Consider the following 19,710-nt stretch of genomic DNA (forward strand, 5'->3'; position numbering starts at 1 on the left):
TGCTTGGGGCGGCAAAATACATAGAGCTGCCCCTGCTTTTAGACAAAAGAAAGGCTTGGAATCTAGAAAATAAGTATGCATCAAATTCCAAAGCATTACAGAATACATGTGGCCTTCTGAGTATTTAAAAACAGAGGCCAAATCCTGCAGCCCTTAAGACTACTCTCATGCAAAATCTTTTAGACATCAGTGAGTGTTTTGCCCCACTGAGCACTACAGGATCTGGCCCTCAACAGAAGTCAAATTTGAAGAGGGCCAGAGGGAAAAGATGATAGTACTCGTACAAGCTTTGTCTGTAAGAGACACTAGTGACAGTAAATTGAGTGTAGACCAGCCCTAAAAGAATAACAGAAGGATTGAAAACTGTTCAGATGTTCATATGGTAAAACTAATGTGGACAGAGCTGAACCAATACACAAGTATTTACATAAGCAGAGCTTATTTCTAAAAAGCTGTACCAGTAGGCACACTTAATTCTAGTGCAATTGCAGCCACACAAAATTCATAGATTTCAAAGCCAGAAGGAACCACTGTGATCATCTATTCCGATCTCCTGTATAGTCTAGGCCACGGAACTTCCCCAGAATAATTCCTAAAATGTATCTTTTTAGAAAAAGACATACAATTTTGATTTAAAATGGTCAGTGACAGAGAATCCACCACAACCTTTGGTAGATTGTTCCAATAGTTACTCTCAGTGTTAAAAATTTATGCCTTATTTTCAATCTGAATTTGTCTAGCTTCAGCTTTCAGCCACTGGATCGCATTGTACCTTTCTCTTCTAGATTGAAGAGCCCATTATCAAATATTTGTTCCCTATGTAGGTACTTATAGGCTGTAATCAAGTCATCCATTAACACTCTTTGTTAAACTAAATAGATTGAACTCCTTGAGTCGGTATCACTATAGGCAGGTTTTCTAATCTTTTAATCATTCTCATGGCTCTTCTCTGAACCCTGTCCAATTTTTCAGCATCCTTCTTGAATAATGGGTACCAGAACAGAACACGGTATTTCAGCAGCAGGTCACACCAGTTACAAATACAGAGATAAAACAACCTCTCTACTCCTACTCAAGATTCCTGTTTATGTATCCAAGGATCACATTAGCTCTTTTAGCAACAGCTTCACACTGGCAGCTCATGTTCAGCTGATTATCCACCGTGACCCCCCAAATCTTTTACAGAGTCACTGCTTCCCAGGATAGGGTCTCCCACCCTATAAGTAAGACCCATATTCTTTGCCCCTAGGTGTATACATTTACATGTAATTGTATTAAAAAACACGTTGTTTACTTGTGTCTAGTTTACCAAGCAACCAAGATCACTCTGAATCAGTGACCTAGCCTCTTCATTATTTACTGCTCCCCCGAATGTCATCTGCAAACTTCATCACTGATAATGTTATGTTTTCTCTCAGGTCACTGATAAAAGTGTTACATCAAGTATGGCCAAGAACAGACCCCTCTGGAACCTCCTATTGGAAACACACCCACTCACCAATTCCCTGTTTACAGTAATATTTTGAGACCTATCAGTTAGCCAGCTTTTAGTCCATTTAACATGAGCCATGTTAATTTTATATTGTTACAGTTTTTTTAATCAAAATGTAATGCAATACCAAGTCAAATGCCTTACAGATGCTAATTACCTTTATCAACTAAACTTGTAATCTCACTTAAAAAAAAAAGTATCAAGTTAGTTTGACAGGTTCTCTTTTCCAGTAATTCATGTTAATTGACATTACATTTTATTACTTTCCTTTAATTCTTTATTGAGTTCCATATCAGCTGCTCCATTATCTTGCCCAGGATCGATGTCCAAGGCTTACTGAAAATCAACATTACCATCCAGTGAGCTCCACAGCCAGCTCTTTAAAACTCTTGGATACAAGTTATCTGGGCCTGCTGATTTCAAAATGTCTGACTTAAGAAGCTGCTGTTAAACATCCTCCAGAGATACTAGAGGAAGGGAAAGTGTGTCACCATCATCATATGATGAGAATCTGCTTTTTTCCTCAGATACAGAACAGAAATATTTATTAAACACTTCTGCCTTTTCTGCATTATTATTGATAACTATCATTTCCATCTAGTAATGGATCAGTACTATTACCAGAATTATTTTTGTTCCTCATATACTTAAAATACTCTCTCTTATTGTCCTTAACTCTGCTGGCAATAGATTTCTACTGCGCCTTTGCTTCCTTATACATTTTCTACAATTCCTAGCTTCTGATTTATTTGCATTACTATCAAATTCCTCTTTCTTCCATTTGTTATATATATTATATTTCATAGCTGCTTTTACTTCTCCTCTAAACCAGATCAGGTTTTTAAACCAATATGGCCTTCTTCCTTGACTGTGGCATATCACATCTTTCAGAGCCATTGTTTCAGGTTTTGCAAACTGATGCAGACATCAGTTGCATGTGGGTTATGTTTTCAAGGCCAGCACAGCAACTGTAACAGCTAGTAACTTCTTAAAAAAAAATAAAAGGAAGCCTAAATACTAGAGAACAAGAAGGCAGCATGAAAAGGGTGCTGGGCATTGCACCGCCACAAATCGGCGCAATCTGAGCCCTGGCCTTCACTGTGGTAAATAAGATCAAAACCAGTTACTTCCACTACTCTTGAACAGATAAGGAGAGGAAGTTACCCTAATGTCATAATGATCCTTAAGTCCATCCTCCACATGGTTCAAGTATTCATAGATGTCCAGTCGGTCAAGGCAGCTTTCCAACAGTGAATACATGCACTCAAAGGCAGCTTTCCTCACATCAAGACCATCATCCACTGTGTGCTTAAACGGTCCCATTTCTACCTTAAAAGGAAGAATGATACACCTGGTCACTATCGGTGAGGAAGGGTCCCTACTGCCACATCTTGGCTACCAAGTTAATCCCTACTAGATGTTCTCCCACCCACCTAAGCCCCAAGGGTTCCACCCAACTATTTGCTCATGAGAGCATCACAGCATATTCCTGTCAATTCCATGTTGACCAAGACATTGACATACAGAACTCATGAAGCAGCAGCACTAGTCTACCTACCTCCCGTATCAGTTCCCTTCTGATCTTAGTTTCATTGTATAAGTGGGGTAGGACAGTGTTTAGCATGTCTCGGATTAAAGAAGGCTTATTGTGAGCAGCAGAATTAAACATGGCTAAAGCAACACGTCGAACATTCAAGTCAGGATCCTGAAGAGTCTTTAAGAAGTCACCTGCAGGACAATAGCATAACATTTGTTTGATAGCATTAAATGCAATGTCTTAGTAGTTCTTCAAGATCTATCTACTGCTGATCCTCAGAGTAACATATGATATTTGAAGGAGCCAGGATATGAAGAAATCTTATACACAATTATTAAAAATAATTCTAGAGGCAAAGCTTATACATAGTGATGCATTTAGATCTATTTTCCCTTCCTTTTTCTGGGATAGGATTTAAACTATTTGAGGCAACAAGCTACATCAGGGGTATAGAAATACCAATGTGATGCTAGCCACCAGTGACTTCATCTGAGAGTCCAAGTGGAAGCCTTAGTTTTTGTAGAGGAAGTTTCTTTTCGATGCTCAGCCTAGACATCTCCGAAGCAGAGTTTTTGCAGTTTCTCTTTGATAGCTCTGAGATGCAGAGACATGGGTGTCCAACCTAAGAAATATTTTACAAGACACTTGGCTGTGAAACCAGAATCACAGGGGTTTCATTCTCCACTAAATTCATAGTTTCCATTCATGAGTGACACACATACCTGAAGGAGGAAGGCCAGAACATACACTAACACTCACTCTGCAACCGCAGCATGGAATTCTAGATCTTTTTCATCTACATTTCTCTGAGGTTAAATTAGTCTCAAATCAATTTGAAAAATATCTTACTTGCAATACAAAATAGGGCAGTGGTAGGGCCACTGATAGTGTAGCGGGCCTCGTGCAGAGCTCACAAGATTTCTATAGGAATTGAAACTCACCTATGCAACCTTTCAGAAGTAAGTCAATAGGCTGTGGCTGATCTGAAATAGTGAATTTGATTGCAGTTACTACAGTACTTCGTGCATGTGGGGAACCTGCAACAAAGAGGGAACATAAAAAAAAAAATGTGCGTACATTTACACAGTATGCTCTTTACTAGGGCTGTCAATTAATCGCAGTTAACTCACGTGATTAACTCAAAACAATTAATCACATTAAAAAATTAGTCACGATTAATCATAGTTTTAATCACACGGTTGAACAATAGAATACCAATTGAAATTTATTAAATATTTTTCAATGTTTTTCTACATTTTCAAATATATTGATTTCAACTACAATAATACAGAGTAGACAGTGCTCACTTTATATTGTTTTTTATTACAAATATTCACACTGTAAAAATGGCAAACAAGAAATAGTATTTTTTCAATTCACCTCAAACAAGTACTGCAGTGCAGTTTCTTTATTGCGAAAGTGCAACTTACAAGTGTATATTTTTTTTTGTTATATAACTGCACTCAAAAACAAAACAATGTAAAGCTTTAGAGCCTACAAATCCACTCAGTCCTACTTCTTGTTCAGCCAATTGCTAAGACAAACAAGTTTGTTTACATTTACGGGCGATAATGCTGTTCTCCTCTAATTTACAATATCACCTGAAAGTGAGAACAGGAGTTCGAATGGCCTTTTGTAACTGGCATTGCAAGGTATTTACGTGCCAGATATGCTAAACTTTCATATGCCCCTTCATGCTTCAGCCACCATTCCAGAGGACATTTCCATACTGATGATGCTTGTTAAAAAAAATGATGCATTAATTACATTTGTGGCTGAGCTCCTTGGGGGAGAATTGTATGTCTCTTACTCTGTTTTACCCATATATTTCATGTTATAGCAGTCTCAGATGACGACTCAGTATGTTGTTTGTTTTAAGAACACTTTCACTGCAGATTTGACAAAACACAAAGAAGGTACCAATGTGAGATTTCTAAAGATAGCTACAGCACTTGATCCAAGGTTTAAGAATCTGAAGTGCCTTCCAAAATCTGAGATGGAAAAGGTATGGAGCATGCTTTCAGAAATCTTAAGAGAGCAAAACTCTGATGCGGAAACTACAGAACTTGAACCACCAAAGAAGAAAATCAACCTTCTGCTGGTTGCATCTGACTCAGATGATGAGAATGAACATGCGTCGGTCTGCGCTGCTTTGGATGGTTATCCAGCAGAACCCATTATCAGCATGGAGGCATGTCCTCTGGAATGGTGATTGAAGCATGAAGGGACATATGAATCTTTAGTGCATCTGGCACATAAATATCTTGCAATGCCAGATACAACAGTGCCATGCGAATGCATGTTCTCACTTTCAGGTGATATTGTAAACAAGAAGCAGGAAGCATTCTCTCCTTCCCATTACCTGATGACAGCTGCTTTTTCAGCCTGGGCAGCAGCTGGGACGGATTCACTAGGGCCAGTTTCCCCAAGCATTCGGCAACTACATTTCGTGTCCCCTCCTCTGTGCACTCGCAATGGTTGAAAAGCAGAGCCCAAATGTCTTCCACATAAGGTTTGAGGCCATCTGCTGGGGAAGAGCTGATGACTTCTTTTAGAGAATGGAGTAGTAAGTATTGTCTCTTGGGCTGGCTTCCAATTTCCTTCAGCATAAAGGGAAGATATTCCTTAAGATTTCCAGCACTGATGTTCCCCAGAGCATAGGAAGCTGCTGATTTCACCTCTTCGCTGGGAGAAGCAAATGCTTCCAATATTACTGTTTTGAGCTCCTTCTGAGCGCTTAGGTTCATGGTGCGACCCATCTCTGCCAGCGAAAGGAAGGCTAGCATTTTAACAGCAGCACTGGACTTGGGGTTCTTCACATCTTGAATAAACTGGCTCGCTACCCTGGTGGCTTCTTTTGGACATGCTGATGAAAGGGCTGCCACACACTTTGCTACAGAGTAATAGGCTTGTTTATGTAAAGTCACAGCTGCCCCACCAGGACTTGAGTATATGGGGCTCGTTAGCTGTTTCATCAGCTCTGCATAACCCATGTTGGCTGTCTTTGTTATAACCAAAGCTTGAAAGAAGTCTATTATGGCATTCAGTGCTCCTCCTTGTAGCAAAGGGGAGTGGACAAGCTGAAAGAGTTCACAAAGAACTGAACCACTTATCTTGGATAAGGAAGATGGATAAACCTTAGCTAAGGTAGTAAGGAACACAATAGCCACCTGAGAAACATGCAAATCATTCTCATTAATTAAAGCAGGAAGCTCTGCCAGCACAGACTCAACCATAGCAGGCTTGAGGCTATCACTGTAGTTCTTAATTAATATGTCCAGAGCTGTCAGAGTGCTCAGTTTCAAGGCACGTTGATTCTTTCTCAAGAAGGAAGCTAGAATGGGGAATCCTTCCCCTAGAATAGGCCTTAAGTCTATCTTCAGTGGAGAACTAGCAATTAAGGTTAATGCTTTGACGGTTGTTAGTCTGGTTATTTCATTTTTCAGCCTTTCTAGAAAAATCTTCAAGGTTGGTGGGAGATCACCACTTAAATGGTCTCCAAGATTGCAGACGATCTGTCCCATGCAAGAGATAGCCCGTTCTTTTACCTCCTGATCAATATCAGCAGCTTTCAGTCTCTTTAAAGTACCAGAAAAGAGGTCTTTCACATAGGGCTTGGCATCAAATGCACAAGATTTGTCCAAGGGCCGAATAACTTTCACAAGCTGCTGAGTGACCAGCAAAGCTTCTGATGTGATCTTATAAAAGGGGTCTCCAATACAGGTCACAACTGGAGGTAGCAGTGCCTTAATATGGGGATGAAACACTTCTGGTTGGTGATTGCAGAGAAGAACATGAAGGAAAGACAGTGCATCAATCCTCATGTTGGAGGAGCTGGATTTATCAGCCAAGGAGAAAATAATACCTGTTCGGGGAGACATGAACATATATTATCTTATTTCTTCAAATGATTTCACAAAGATTAAAAGACAAATTCTAAAATAGTTGGATACAAATCCCAATAGCTTCCTTTGCTCCACCCCACTGAAACCATGTCTACACTAGGAGTGCTTCACCAATACAGGAATCCCAATATATTATATTGACAAAGCACTACTATTGTGGACACAGTTATATCAACAAAGCTATGCTTTGTACCAGTATAGTAAAGCCACCCCGACAAGAAAAAACAATCTATACAGGTAGAAACATAGCTACGTCACTAAGGGATTATACCGACCGACAGAGCTCTGCTGGCAAAAGCTCCTAGTGTAGACGTAACTTGATACACATGCATTCTCACAGTAGCTGTTTATGTTTTCAGCTAAGTGACAAGTCAGAATATAGCCAGTCCACATGGCTGCACTGGAGAGCTACAAAAGTATTTTACAAGCACTTTAACTGGATAGCTATAAAAGCACCTGTCAGTATTTGTAGGGTGATCTAGGGAGGAATTGAGCTATGGAAAATCTCAAAGAAAGGAGTGGAAACAACTGCTTGGTTTTTGCAAAATTAGACTGGACAAAAATGTTAGAAAAAATGTACTTTAGAGAATAATCCTGCATTGGCAGAGAGCTAGACTGAATGCAATAGTGGGTCTTTTCCATATCTAACTTCTGTGATATAGTCTGAAAATTGTTTTTCGGATGAGCCATCAGTAAAGTATTTCCAAGAGTCCCATTTACCACCCCCAACGCAATTTATTGTTCATATTTTCTGTTGTCTCGTGTAAACATACAAGAATTGAAGGTCATGGCATGATCAGGGCCAGGGGATATTGAAAAGGCAGTTTCCCTAAACATTTACAGTAAGGACAAGCCCAAGGTCTTGGTAAGACCTCAATGTTATGAGTATTTCAACATTCTTGGATATTCACCCTTCACTAATTTACAAGGAGGGAAAGTTGGATGAAAAAACTTGTGGGCCTGCAAATAAAACCCTCCCCCAATAAACATTTTTAAAACGTTCCATGAGATTAAAAGAGAAATAGAAAATGTCACCACTATGGCCCCAATCCTGAGCTCAGTCAATTGACTTCTGACTCCAGTGGCAGCAGGAGCAGACCCTGTCCCTTTTTACTGTTTATAAATATCCAGAAATTAAAAAAAAAAGGCAGGAAAGAGAAACACGTCATTTAGAAACCTTATAGCACTGAAAGTAGAACCTTTAAACTGAGACAACCGCTCCCTACCATCTCCCAGCCAACAAACCAGTTTTACCAGGCATTAACGCTGGGATGTGATCTGCCAGGCAGCCAGGAAGAACATTGGCCAGTTCTGTAAGGAGACTGAAGCACCCTTGCCTCGATTTGATGCTTTTCTCTTTGAGCTGCCTGTGCAAGGCCTTGATTATGTTTGGAACCTGCAGTTTTAGAAAGCAAAAAGAACAACAAAAAAAAGCCTCATAGGTAACCATGGCCTTTTTGACACAGACCTATGCTAGCAGAGCAGTTTACCCAGCTTAGCTACACACATTAATAATTCAGTGTGAGAAGAGAGAGCGATCAAAAATGAATATGTTCAATGGTTTAGTAAAGGGAGACTCTGGAGAGTGAGTGAGTGAGAAAGAGAGAGTGGAACAAAGGGGTGCTATTTAAACTCTTCTTTTCATATATTTTAAGTTTTTTCTTTTTAATTCTATGAAAATATTTTAAGGCAAAGCTTCTCCTCTAGTGCCACAACCTCAAAACACAGCAGCATTGCTTAGTGATCAGCTTGGATGCTTCTCTAACAAGGAGACGGAAGTGAAACTGACCAGTCAAGTTTCAACAGTCTTAGCTGAACAAAGGGCAAAATTAAACAAACTGGTGAAAAGTAGGCTAGAAGTTAGATATTAATTCTGAAAGAAATTTAAGGACCTGATCCTGCATTTAGAACTGAACCTCTGCAGAGGTCCAACAAAGCCCACCCACACAGAACCAATTATAGGACGAGGTATATTAGCCATACAGATATTTTCTTTTTTAAATATTGAATTTATTTAAATCAGTTACATTAAATGGGCAGAAAACTACATTTTGGAAAGGATATAAATCCCTCTGCTTCAGGGTAAAAGACAACCACTAACTGACGTGGGCTAGCAAGAGGTTCTCATGAGCACCTAACTGATGACAGTATTTCTTTCATCTTCCTCTGAAGCACCTGGGACTGGCCATTATAGGAGACAGGATACTGGCTAGATGGAGCCCTGGTCTGGTCTGGGGATTCCTACATTGCTAAATTATGTTGACAGTAGCCCGTCAGCCTATTTCAGAATTTAAAAAATTGGTAAAAAAAAAAGCCATGGCTTCTAACTCTTTAGTTCAATTAACTATAAAGTATGTACCCTGCATAGTTACAAGAACACAAGCATACAAAGATATTATGAAACACTAGCTAATGGCCCCTGTAATGATCAGAGCCCAATACAGTGTTAATGCTCTGCCACACCTATACATTGTATCTGAAATTTATCTGACTTCTAATGGCCTAAATCTGATATGTTTGTGCAGTAATTTATTCAATGAGTTCCTGAACAATGACACGTCTGCTTAACTGGAGCAATTGCCACAACAGCCGATGGATTTTATACAATGACTGAGGTGGTACACTAGTGTCTGCAAATCCCTTTGCAGCAGTGTGCAGGTATGACTGATTATCCCACTCAGCGGCCCTGGATTCACTTCAGGACACTCTTTTGGTTTGTTGTTACTGCTACAGGAGTCAAACAATTATAAACATGCCACCATGCTACAGCTATGGCTAATTTTAAAAGTACATATTTCAAGAGTTAACAACATTCTTCCAGCACGTTTTCCTCCTGTGAGCTACCAACAGTCACGTTGATCACTAAGGGAGTGGCCACACTATAATTAGCTTAGCGTTAACCATCCTGCTGAAACACAGTTGAAATGGCTGTTGGTACAATAGTTCAGCATGGATTGATATTTTTCTGAGAATCATAGGGTGGGAGTGGTGTAGGTGAGGCAATCAGATAGCTTTCCTAGCACGGATCACATGAAGGATAGGTCCCTGTCTACAATGGTCAAGGAAACTGTCACTGAGCATGCTAACATCAGCCATTTAAACATTGTGGCCCTATCTACACTATGAAATTAACCAAGTTTAGCAACCGTTAAGAAGCTGACATCATGGAGTTCGAAGGTGCTATAATTCTGGGCTGGGTGGCCAGAGCCAAACTGTAGAACCATGCGGACAGTTAAAAATGGTTTCAGCACATTGAGTTTTTTTGTTTGGTCTAAAAATCTGGTTATACCAGGATTTGCCCCCTCCTCCAAGACCTCATCTACTCCAGTTTTTGTTTGTTCGTTTGTTTGTTTTTTTACTGAGAAACTACTCTTGATGATGCTTTAGCATTTTGATCACAATGTTTTCTAGACCTGCTCTGAAACATTACACCAACTCCACTTGCACTCTCACTCTTACTGTCACCTGGGGAGCTGCACTAGAGGGAAATTTCTCAAAAATAGTTAATGTAGACACAGCCCTGTTGTAAAATGGATCTTTCAATCATTCATAAGTACAATTCCAGATAACTTAATTGTTTTAAAAAGTCTCACTCTGATGGCACTGGCCAGATAGATAGTGTCTGAAACCAGTTTAGCAGGAACAGTGCTTGAACCAAATTCAACACCCAATGTAGTCCAGCTACTAGCATGATTTCAGCTGCATCCAGACAGAACTGGGATACATTAGGTATAACCAGGATGTGACATGTTCATGGTTACAGCTTGTGTGCGATTCCACACATTAAACACAGATGTATTTTTCCTGGCGCAACCCTATAAGCCTGTCCCCTCCTATCGTCCTGCACAATATGAGCCCATTCTGGGTAAACCTGGGCAGATACCCCATTCTGCCTCTGTTTCTGGCACAACAAACAGGATTGTCAATATTTTCACATGGCATAATGCACTTCGGGATTTCTCCCACACAACGACCTGTGAGATAAGAGGACTGGCTAACCTTTTTATGCAGACACAGTTAGGCCATCCGATCTACACAACAAGACCGTCACACCAGAACTCAGTTACAGCTTGAAAATTGTGTTACAGTTCTGTCTGTGGTAGAGTTCCTCCACATGGCTGGAAAACACATTAGTCTGTGTCTACACATGGAATGGTTATGTGATGTCAACAATTTTACAACCTTACTGAAAATCTGTGGAGTGGACACAGGACCTGAAAACAACAGATCTTCTGAAATATGTCTATAAATCCAAGAATCAAACAAGCAGGGGGGAAAGCTTTCCATCTTCCTTATACTACTCTTACTAAGAGACAAGATCCTTCTGGTAGCCATGTTCCCTGGCTGAGCTATTGCACATATTTGTTGATGACACGTCTTCCAGTTCTTTTCACTACTATTCAACTTAATCTGGCCTACCTCTTTCTCACTTACCTGGTTCTGAAGCATGGTGAGGGGTATCTCTTCCTTGCCTCCTGCATCTGAAGCATGTAGCCAGCTCTGTATGGGCTGGGTTTGCTTCAGCAAAGAGATATATGCACAGAAGATGTCGGCTTTGACATTCTCCTCTCTTTCCTTGAATCTGCCAATCAAAACCGGGGATAGAGTCTTGTAGAAATCCTGAAGGAGGTCGTGCCGGGTACTGACAATGGCTTCCAGGCACTTAGCCGCAGACCTGCGAACCTTCCAGCTAATGTCGTCGTCATCGCTGTACTCGTCGTCACTCTCTGGAAACAGTGAGTGGGGAAAAAACACACCACATTACAAGAGAAACACAAGTAGAGAATCATCACATGCCCCCGACTTTCCCTCTCGCAGGTCATTTCTTCTCCTATTGAACTCAAAAGTGAACATGAGATAAACAGATGCCAACAATTAACATGTTTCTGGGAAAAATCAGATTTGGGTTATTCTGGACAATTTCCACAGTCAGTCATCAGAACCCAGTGTATTATAGTGGCTCGTATGTGTCATTGCTGCCCTGTGGTGGATAAAATGTCTGACTGATCCACTATGTATTGCATCCCATGGACCTCTAGTGCCTGAAGGTCTCCCTGTTAACTACAGCTATTGGAGAGTCCACTTTAGCTCATGTTGTAAGGGCTTGTGTTTTGAAGGGGGGATAAGGTCTTGAGTTCCATTTATTTTAAGGCCAGAAGTAACCATTAGGGAAATCCATTATGAGGAATAATACAGGTCACAGAACTTCACAATTTCTGCATTTTACCCCATGACTTGTGGATGAGCAGGAGAATCTCTTTTAGAAAGGCATCCGATCTCGAAAAGGTATCACATCCCGTCAGATGCTGTTCCAATGGTTAACTCCCCTCACTGTTAAACATTTGTGCCTTACTTTCCATTTGAATTATTCTAGCTCTACTCTGAGTCATGACAGGGGCGGCTCCAGGCACCAGCATGCCAAGCGTGTGCTTGGGGCAGCAAGCCACGGGGGGGGCGTTCTGCCGGTCGCCGCAATGGCGGCAGGCAGGTTGCCTTCGGCTGCATGCCTGCGGAGGGTCTGCTGGTCCCGCAGCTTCAGCGGACCTCCCACAGGCTGCCGCCAAAGCCGCGGGACTGGGGACCTCCCACAGGCTGCCGACAAAGCCGCGGGACCGGGGACCTCCCACAGGCTGCCGCCAAAGCCGCGGGACAGGGGACCTCCCACAGGCAAGCCGCCTAAGGCAGCCTGCCTGCTGTGCTTGGGGCAGCAAAATACCTAGAGCCGCCCCTGGTCATGATACCCTGTGCAGTGACAGAACTGGCACATTGTGAAACTCCTTCAATACCTGAAATGTATTAAGTACACAGCTGATGCGACCTGAGTCTAGAGCATGAAACTTGTTCTCTCCACATGCCCACCTCAATCTATCCCTCACCCCACTCCTTTAAAAAGAAGCTACTGAGAAAGACCTGGATCAGACGTGGTGGCAGTTGTAACCAATGTCAGCCCAAAGGTAGCAAGACCTTTTTTATTTTTTGGATTATATTAAGTTACACTATTTTACACTGTTTGGGTATGAGTTTGGTACGCAGTGCCTCAGCAGGATGTATTCAAAATCTGCATATTGGCGACTAGGAGTTCCCCTCTTCACACATGACAGAGCTGCTAGCACTAAACAATCTCTACAGGCAGGAATACAGACACGCAACTGCATTAAAGTCATCAGTTCCAGCAGATAAATAAAAGACCATCGGGGAGGGTCCAAGAGCCCCAGAAAATGTCTACAAAGCAACTGGGAGGATGCTTCCCAGCTCAGGTAGGAAGACGTACACTATTCTGCTTGAGCTAGCACCGAAAAATTGCAGTGTGGCTGCAGCAACGTAAGTGGTGTCTGAGGCTGGCCCCCTGAATACAATCCCACCTGACCGGCCTGAGCTGCTGCCTATGCCACCACTGTCACACTGCTATTTTTAGCACACAAGCAGAGGTAGCACTATCTGTCTATCCATGCTAGGAAGTACCCTCCCAGCTGCTGTGCAGACAGAGTTGATGCCTGCCAGCTTGCAGTATGCATATAAAATAGCCTCACTCAACTGCAGGAAATGGAAGTCTGAGCATCATTTAGCAGACTGCAACCAGCACTGGCATTTTGGGGGGATTGTTTTGAATTTGGGCAATCATAGCAGCAGAGCAGCAGCTAATTGAGATACACCAGTGCTAGGGCTAGTGAACTGTGGGCATTCTGTGCCAGACACCTGCATTCGCTGACAACAGCAGAGGCAGCATCTCTTCAGTCTTGCTCTCTGCCAGGCTAGTTTATGGTGTCAATTCTAGCAAATGCCATCCTTCCATGAAAAGAGATGCCAGTGACACGTGGATCAGGAAAGACACAACAGTAAAGTCCCAGGTTTGGAAATCATTATAAATTACAGCACTGAGAGAACTAAGCAGCTGTACTCTAGTTTGGGTCAATGCAGACACTGTGAGGAAGAAGGTAATGCCATATAGTGTGAGTGGGGAGGGGAGACCTGGACCCCTTGGATAGCGTGTCAACAGTTCTACTAAGCATAGTCATCCTCACAAGCAGGCACCTTGCTCTTCATCCTCCTCATTTTCAGTTTCCATCATTTCCTCCTCCTCCTCCTCCTCATTGTCATAGTTGTAATTTGGGTCATAAGTAATGTACTTCAGGCACAATTCCATCACACTAGGGATGTGAGGGCCAATTTCCTTTGGACACCTAGCAAGACAAAAACAAAGCCTAAGACTAACTGGAAATAAGTAATTTTTATATCAATCAGCATAATTCATCCCACAAGATCCCAAAGTGTTTCACACAACTATACACACGTATTACTGAAATGCATTCAACAGTAAAATTTCCCTTTCGCCATAGTGCATAAAGCAGGGTCATGTACCCACGTGAGACTCCAAGAAGTGAGCTTCAGACTCTCATTCTCCACTACCTGGGATTCTCCCTTTAAAACAAAACAACAAAAATGCCCCCCACAAGTTCAGTCCCACCTCTCCTCCTTAGGCAGCTCTCTAACTCTTCTCCTCAAGGCCAACCATCTCATCAGAATTAGTGTATGAAGACTGCTGCACAGCAGTCCCTTCTCAAGAGCACCATTCCCACTTCCCACCCCTTCTACAGACATCAAAAGTCTGAGCCAACTCCTTCCTAGCCACCTGAGGACTCAAATGTCCTCCAAGAACCAGCAGTAAGTGAAGTTCAGTCAGAGTGGGTATTAAACAGCCACTTACGATACCTGTATCATTTACAAATATCATTGTAGACTCCTGGGTAAGAACCTACTCTCTCACATATTTGGTAAATACCTCGTACATTCAACATGCTAAATGAATAGCCCAACTTCGTAGGGATGGATTTTGTTCGTGGACTGATATTGTATCTGTCTTTCCCACAATAATGCATTTAGGAAAATATTCCACTCAGCTTAGTTTTTCCTCAGACCTCTTTGCACATGCACTTCCCAGAGAAGGGCTATGAAACAGAAATAAAGCACAGATTACTCGAGGGCACACACCTTCTCACAAAAGACTCGAAGGCCTGAAAGCAGTATTCCCTCAGCTCATCATCCTCCACGTTACAGTACCGAACAACTAGTGGGATGATCTTCTCCAGATATTCTCCTGAAAGAGACAAAGTGAACAGCAAGGGAAATTGCTCCCCCCTTGAGCGGACTGGTAAAGTGAGAACCTAGTTACCAGCCAGTCAGTTCCAGTGCCTGGCAGAGGATTCTTTACCTGGATCTCATTGGTTATGCATTGTGAACAGCCTGCCAAACAATTTCAACAGAAGAACCACCCTGTTTTCATACAAAAGGTTTTATGGAGAGACAGAGATGATCTAATAGTCTGAGGAACTCCAGGAGTGTAATCCCAGATCAGATAATGCCTCTGGCAAGTCACTCGAATACTCTGTGCCTCCATTTCGTCATGTGTAAAATGAGGTTAATAATGCTGAGCTTCCAAAAAGGGGCGCTGTGAGGATTAATTAATTAGTGTTTTGGAAGTACTGCAAGGTCTTGAAATGAAAGCTCCTATAGAAGCACAGCCAAGCACTGAGATCCAGTGTGCCTTTCCCTTAGGTCTGGGTGGAGATCTGAGAACCAGAAGCGGGAACCCTGCAAAGAATTGCGGAGTGCTAACTACTAGCACACCAGAAAACCAAATAGGTATGTTTCTTTTTATATCTAAAAAGGAGCAGCTTTAAAATGTAACATGCGTGCGAGTGTCTTTGTAGATATCATTCCAAGCTACTGGACCTACCTGTGCGGTGCCCAGCCTGCCTGCTGATACCCGCGATACACTGAATGTACGTTCTTGTGGTAGAAGTAGACTCATTCCTCTTCAGTTCAGCTAGCAAGTGCTCCATGAGTTCTGAGAAGATATTCCCATTGCAAGTCAAAACCAGATAGCCTAGAGCAATGATGGCTCTCTTACGCACAGCCAGTCTGGGGCTTGTGAGCTGAGGAAGGAGGCAGTTCACGATGGAGGAATGAAAAGTGTAAAGCATCCCCCCTAACCTGCAATGACAGAGGCAACACACACAAATGAATCAGATCTTCAGCACGAAGGCTCTCTTAGCTGGTATAACTGAAATGCAAAATAAGAAAGCTACATAAATGAGGACAAGCACATTTCTAGCAAAAACAGTGTGTGTTCTAGATTAAATCTAAAGTTGCTCTGGTTAAGACAAGGAGTGATCATTTTTCCCCTGTCCCTGAAACAAGAGATTGATTTTGACAACATGCCTTTGCATGGCCCAGTTTTTTGGGTGATAAAATTCTGACTGCAGCTGACAACTTTACCTACTGTGCTGTCATTCTGAGTTATGCTTGCGTTATGTAATAAGAGAAACCGCTAGCAAAAAAAAAACTGTGTGTGACCAAGTCATACGTGCCAAAATATATTTTTCCTTTTTTCTGCCCTTCCCTTCCCACCTCCCCAGGAGTTCCTTATGATCCTGCAATGCTACCAGTATCCTTCCAAGTTTGGAAAGATACATACGTACATTCTCTTAGCTCAGCTGGGCAATCAGACCTGCCCAGACACTTCCCAACTGGCACCAATCCCAATCCTTCAATGTTTTAGTCCTCAAAGTAGCACAAAAATCACAAACACACACACTGTGCAGCCCCCTGCCACACATAGCTGCTTGGAGGAAATCCTTTCATACCTGCTCAACATATCTGACAGGATGTCAAGAGCCTCTAACTGCACAGATACATCCTCTTGTTTCCCAATGGCTCCAGTTAGCTGGGCCGTGATCTTTTTGCACACATTGGCTGTCATGGTGGAACCTAAGAACAGAGATGACCTTTGGTCAACTTTTTGTTTTCAAATCCACTTTTTCCTCCCTGATATTCAGAGGTCATAATGCACAGCTGCATACATGTGGACTTGTCCACAGCAGGTGGCTAAGTTACTATGGGCCATAATGGTCTCTCCCAGTCAAAAATCACCAAAGGAAAGCAAAGGGAGTGGAATTGTCAAATAATGCTACCCTTGTGGAGAAGAGAGGAAAGAGTCTGAGATGTTGGAAAAGGCTGCTTCTCCCTGGTGATGCCTAGGCTCCTCCACTTCCTAGTAATATGGCTGCCTGAAAAGCAGTGCTCCAATTGGTTCCTCTGCCAGGCAATACCATGACCTCCCTGAGGTGGGTGCAGGCCCAGAACAGAAGTAAATGCTGCTAGGAATATCATTAACTTCTGCATCAAGAGGAACGTGCTGCAGGCAGACCTGCTTCCTGGCTCCACTTTTTCCAACCTCAATCACCTCCCCACCTCAGTCCAGCACCGGAGCACCAATGTCCACCTGGAGTGGGGTCAGAAGTGAAAGAAGCAAGCAATGAAGTCTCCCCTCCTCCCTCTTCTGTCCTCACACATGGAGTACTAGGCCCAACTCTTGGGAAGGTGATCTATTCCCAGTTACATCTCTACCCCGATAGAACGTGACCTGATATAACACAGCCAAGCAATGGGGAGCCTCAGGCCCTTTAAAGCGCCACCTGAGCCCCGCTGCTTTACTGTGTTATACCCGAATTCGTGTGGCGCCCTGGGCCCTTTAAATCACCGCCTGAGCCCCGCTGCCAGAGCTCTGGCAGTGATTTAAAGGACCTGGGGTTCTGGCCACTGCAGGGAGCCCCAAGCCCTTTAAATCTCCACCCAAGCCCCGCTACCAGAGATCCAGCAGTGATTTAAAGGGAACAGGGCTCCCCACAGCAGCTCGAGCACCAGGCCCTTTAAATCCTGCTGGGGCTCTGGCATTGATTTAAAGGGCCAGAGGCACCAGCTTCTGCGCAGTGCCCCGGGCCCATTAAATCCCCACCCAAGCCCCGCTGCCGGAGATCTGGCCATGATTTAAAGGGCTCGGGGCTCCCAGCAGCAGTTGGAGCACCGGGCCCTTTAAATCAATGCTGGGGAAACTGGTCCAGTTCGGCACGGCGTACCAGACCAAACCCGATATACCGCAGTCTCACCTATAAGGCGGTGATATTTTTTGGCTCCCAAGGACTGCGTTATATTGGGGTAGAAGTGTACTACAATAGGACTATTTCAGTTCATGTGACATAAACCATGAAAGATCTCTAAAACGATGGCTCTCAAGTATTTAAAATTTAGCAGAGTTTGTAAACAGAGCTTGAAAGCTATCTGCATGAAAAATAATTCCAGCGAGTACAACTGCCAGCTCAAAGTCAAAGATAGAAATGCTGCCTTGGGGGAGGAGGGGAAGTTGTCAGATGCATGAGAGATGGCATCAAAGCACAGAAACGGCTGAAGAGACAGCACAAATCTCTGTGCACTTAAGAGATATATTATTGAAGAACTACTACTGTGTTTACTGGAAACCCAGCTCAATACGTTGTTTTGTCCCATGGCTGTAGAAACTGGGCAAAAGAGGCAGCCTGGAGAGGCTGTCAAGAGTAAAAAGACACAGGTAGCGAAACACTGTACATGGAGGTAGTGAATGTATCTGTGCTGCTAAAATCCAGAAGACATTAGATTCACCATTTGTGGAAACCAGACAGGGAGCAGCCCTGCTAGACTTTAGTATAGTCTCTCTCAGTGATGGCTCCAAGCAACAACATTTGAATCCAGGGTTTATGATTTCAGGCTATTATGCAGATAGGGGTTATTTGCAAACATTAGAAGATGAAGGTTCAGATTTCAAGCACCCCCATTTTGCGGGTGGTCAGATCTAGAGTTTTGTTTCGAGTCCTATCTTTAATCATCAATTTTATTACCATCTTCAACTCTTTATTCATTACACAGTAATGGTGGGCACAGGGCTAAGGAATTACAAACAGCACTGGGCAGGGGGACAGGGAATCCCATCCAACTCCAGGTTCTGAATTCTGCTTCCTAAAGGCTGTAGTAGATTTTACCGTATTTCAGGGAGGGATTTTACCTGTAGATGCTGGAGGCAGCTCTGAGATGACTGTTTTCAGACCAATGCTGGAGATATCCCGAAGTTGTTCCTTGTCTGACAACATGTTTGTACACAGAGAGTCCACAATAGTTTCTACCTGATATTCTTTCACTTTGCTGACCAAAGGGCCCAAACTACAGAAGGAAAAAAGAAGACAGACCAAATGTGAAGAATGCCATTCTCTAGAAACTAAACTTCATGTCAAAGGAAGGATGATCTGGTTGGTCTTGGATTTCAGATGTAGTCCTTCAGAATTCTTTAAGATAAAGGGGGCACCAGATCTATTGTTGCAAACACTGCCATCATTACTGAAACATGTTTAAAATCCAAAATTGATGTCAAATGGTCTGTCAGAAATCTATACTCATCATACTTTGTATTCCAGCTAGTTAGCACATCAGATAGCATCTGATCCAAAGCCCACTGAAGTCAATGGAATCATAAAAGATTAGGATTGGAAGAGATCTCAGGAGGTCAGCCAGTCCAACCCCCTGCTCAAAGCAGGACCAACACCAACTAAATCACTAGAGACTCACTGAAGTCATTATCAGATCCATAGTGGAGAACATCAGTTAGTCTATTGGAAATATGGAGGGGGACGCCAAGTTATTTATACCAAATAAGATTTTCTTAATTGAATGTGCAGTTTACTAGCTAATAGACTGAATTATGACAAGGCAGCCATGTTAGTTCTTTTAACACCAAAATCTATAGTTATGTTTTAAAAGGTGCCAAAACTGACCAGTCTAAAAATAACATTAACATTTCCATGTGTAATTTACCTCCTGTTGCCCACTGCTCTGTGGGCTGAGAACTCTGCCTCTGTACAGTGTAAGAACAAGAGTTGATTAACCAAATCCAGTATTAAATTTCCTCTCTT

The 19,710-nt window shown here is 42.5% G+C and overlaps 1 protein-coding gene across 3 annotated transcripts in view; it reads right to left on the reverse strand.

The window, feature by feature from the left end:
- The window catches only part of LOC116827064 (cullin-associated NEDD8-dissociated protein 1-like), a 33,277-nt gene that overhangs the window by 3,484 nt on the left and 10,083 nt on the right, over positions 1-19,710 (reverse strand). For 2 of the 3 annotated variants that reach the window (XM_075073212.1, XM_075073213.1), the window contains exons 3-13: positions 18,810-18,964; positions 16,579-16,702; positions 15,669-15,925; positions 14,924-15,029; positions 13,967-14,115; positions 11,369-11,661; positions 8,189-8,330; positions 5,392-6,894; positions 3,971-4,066; positions 3,047-3,220; positions 2,657-2,817 (exon numbers count right to left, since the gene is read on the reverse strand). In XM_075073212.1, the coding sequence (XP_074929313.1) occupies positions 2,657-2,817; positions 3,047-3,220; positions 3,971-4,066; positions 5,392-6,894; positions 8,189-8,330; positions 11,369-11,661; positions 13,967-14,115; positions 14,924-15,029; positions 15,669-15,925; positions 16,579-16,702; positions 18,810-18,964 (3,160 nt within the window). The remainder of the gene's footprint in view (positions 1-2,656; positions 2,818-3,046; positions 3,221-3,970; positions 4,067-5,391; positions 6,895-8,188; positions 8,331-11,368; positions 11,662-13,966; positions 14,116-14,923; positions 15,030-15,668; positions 15,926-16,578; positions 16,703-18,809; positions 18,965-19,710) is intronic. The other variant, XM_075073214.1, reaches the window with a different exon arrangement.

This window comes from Chelonoidis abingdonii, chromosome 17 (assembly GCF_003597395.2).
Source record: "Chelonoidis abingdonii isolate Lonesome George chromosome 17, CheloAbing_2.0, whole genome shotgun sequence".
Classification (NCBI taxonomy): Eukaryota; Metazoa; Chordata; order Testudines; family Testudinidae; genus Chelonoidis; species Chelonoidis abingdonii.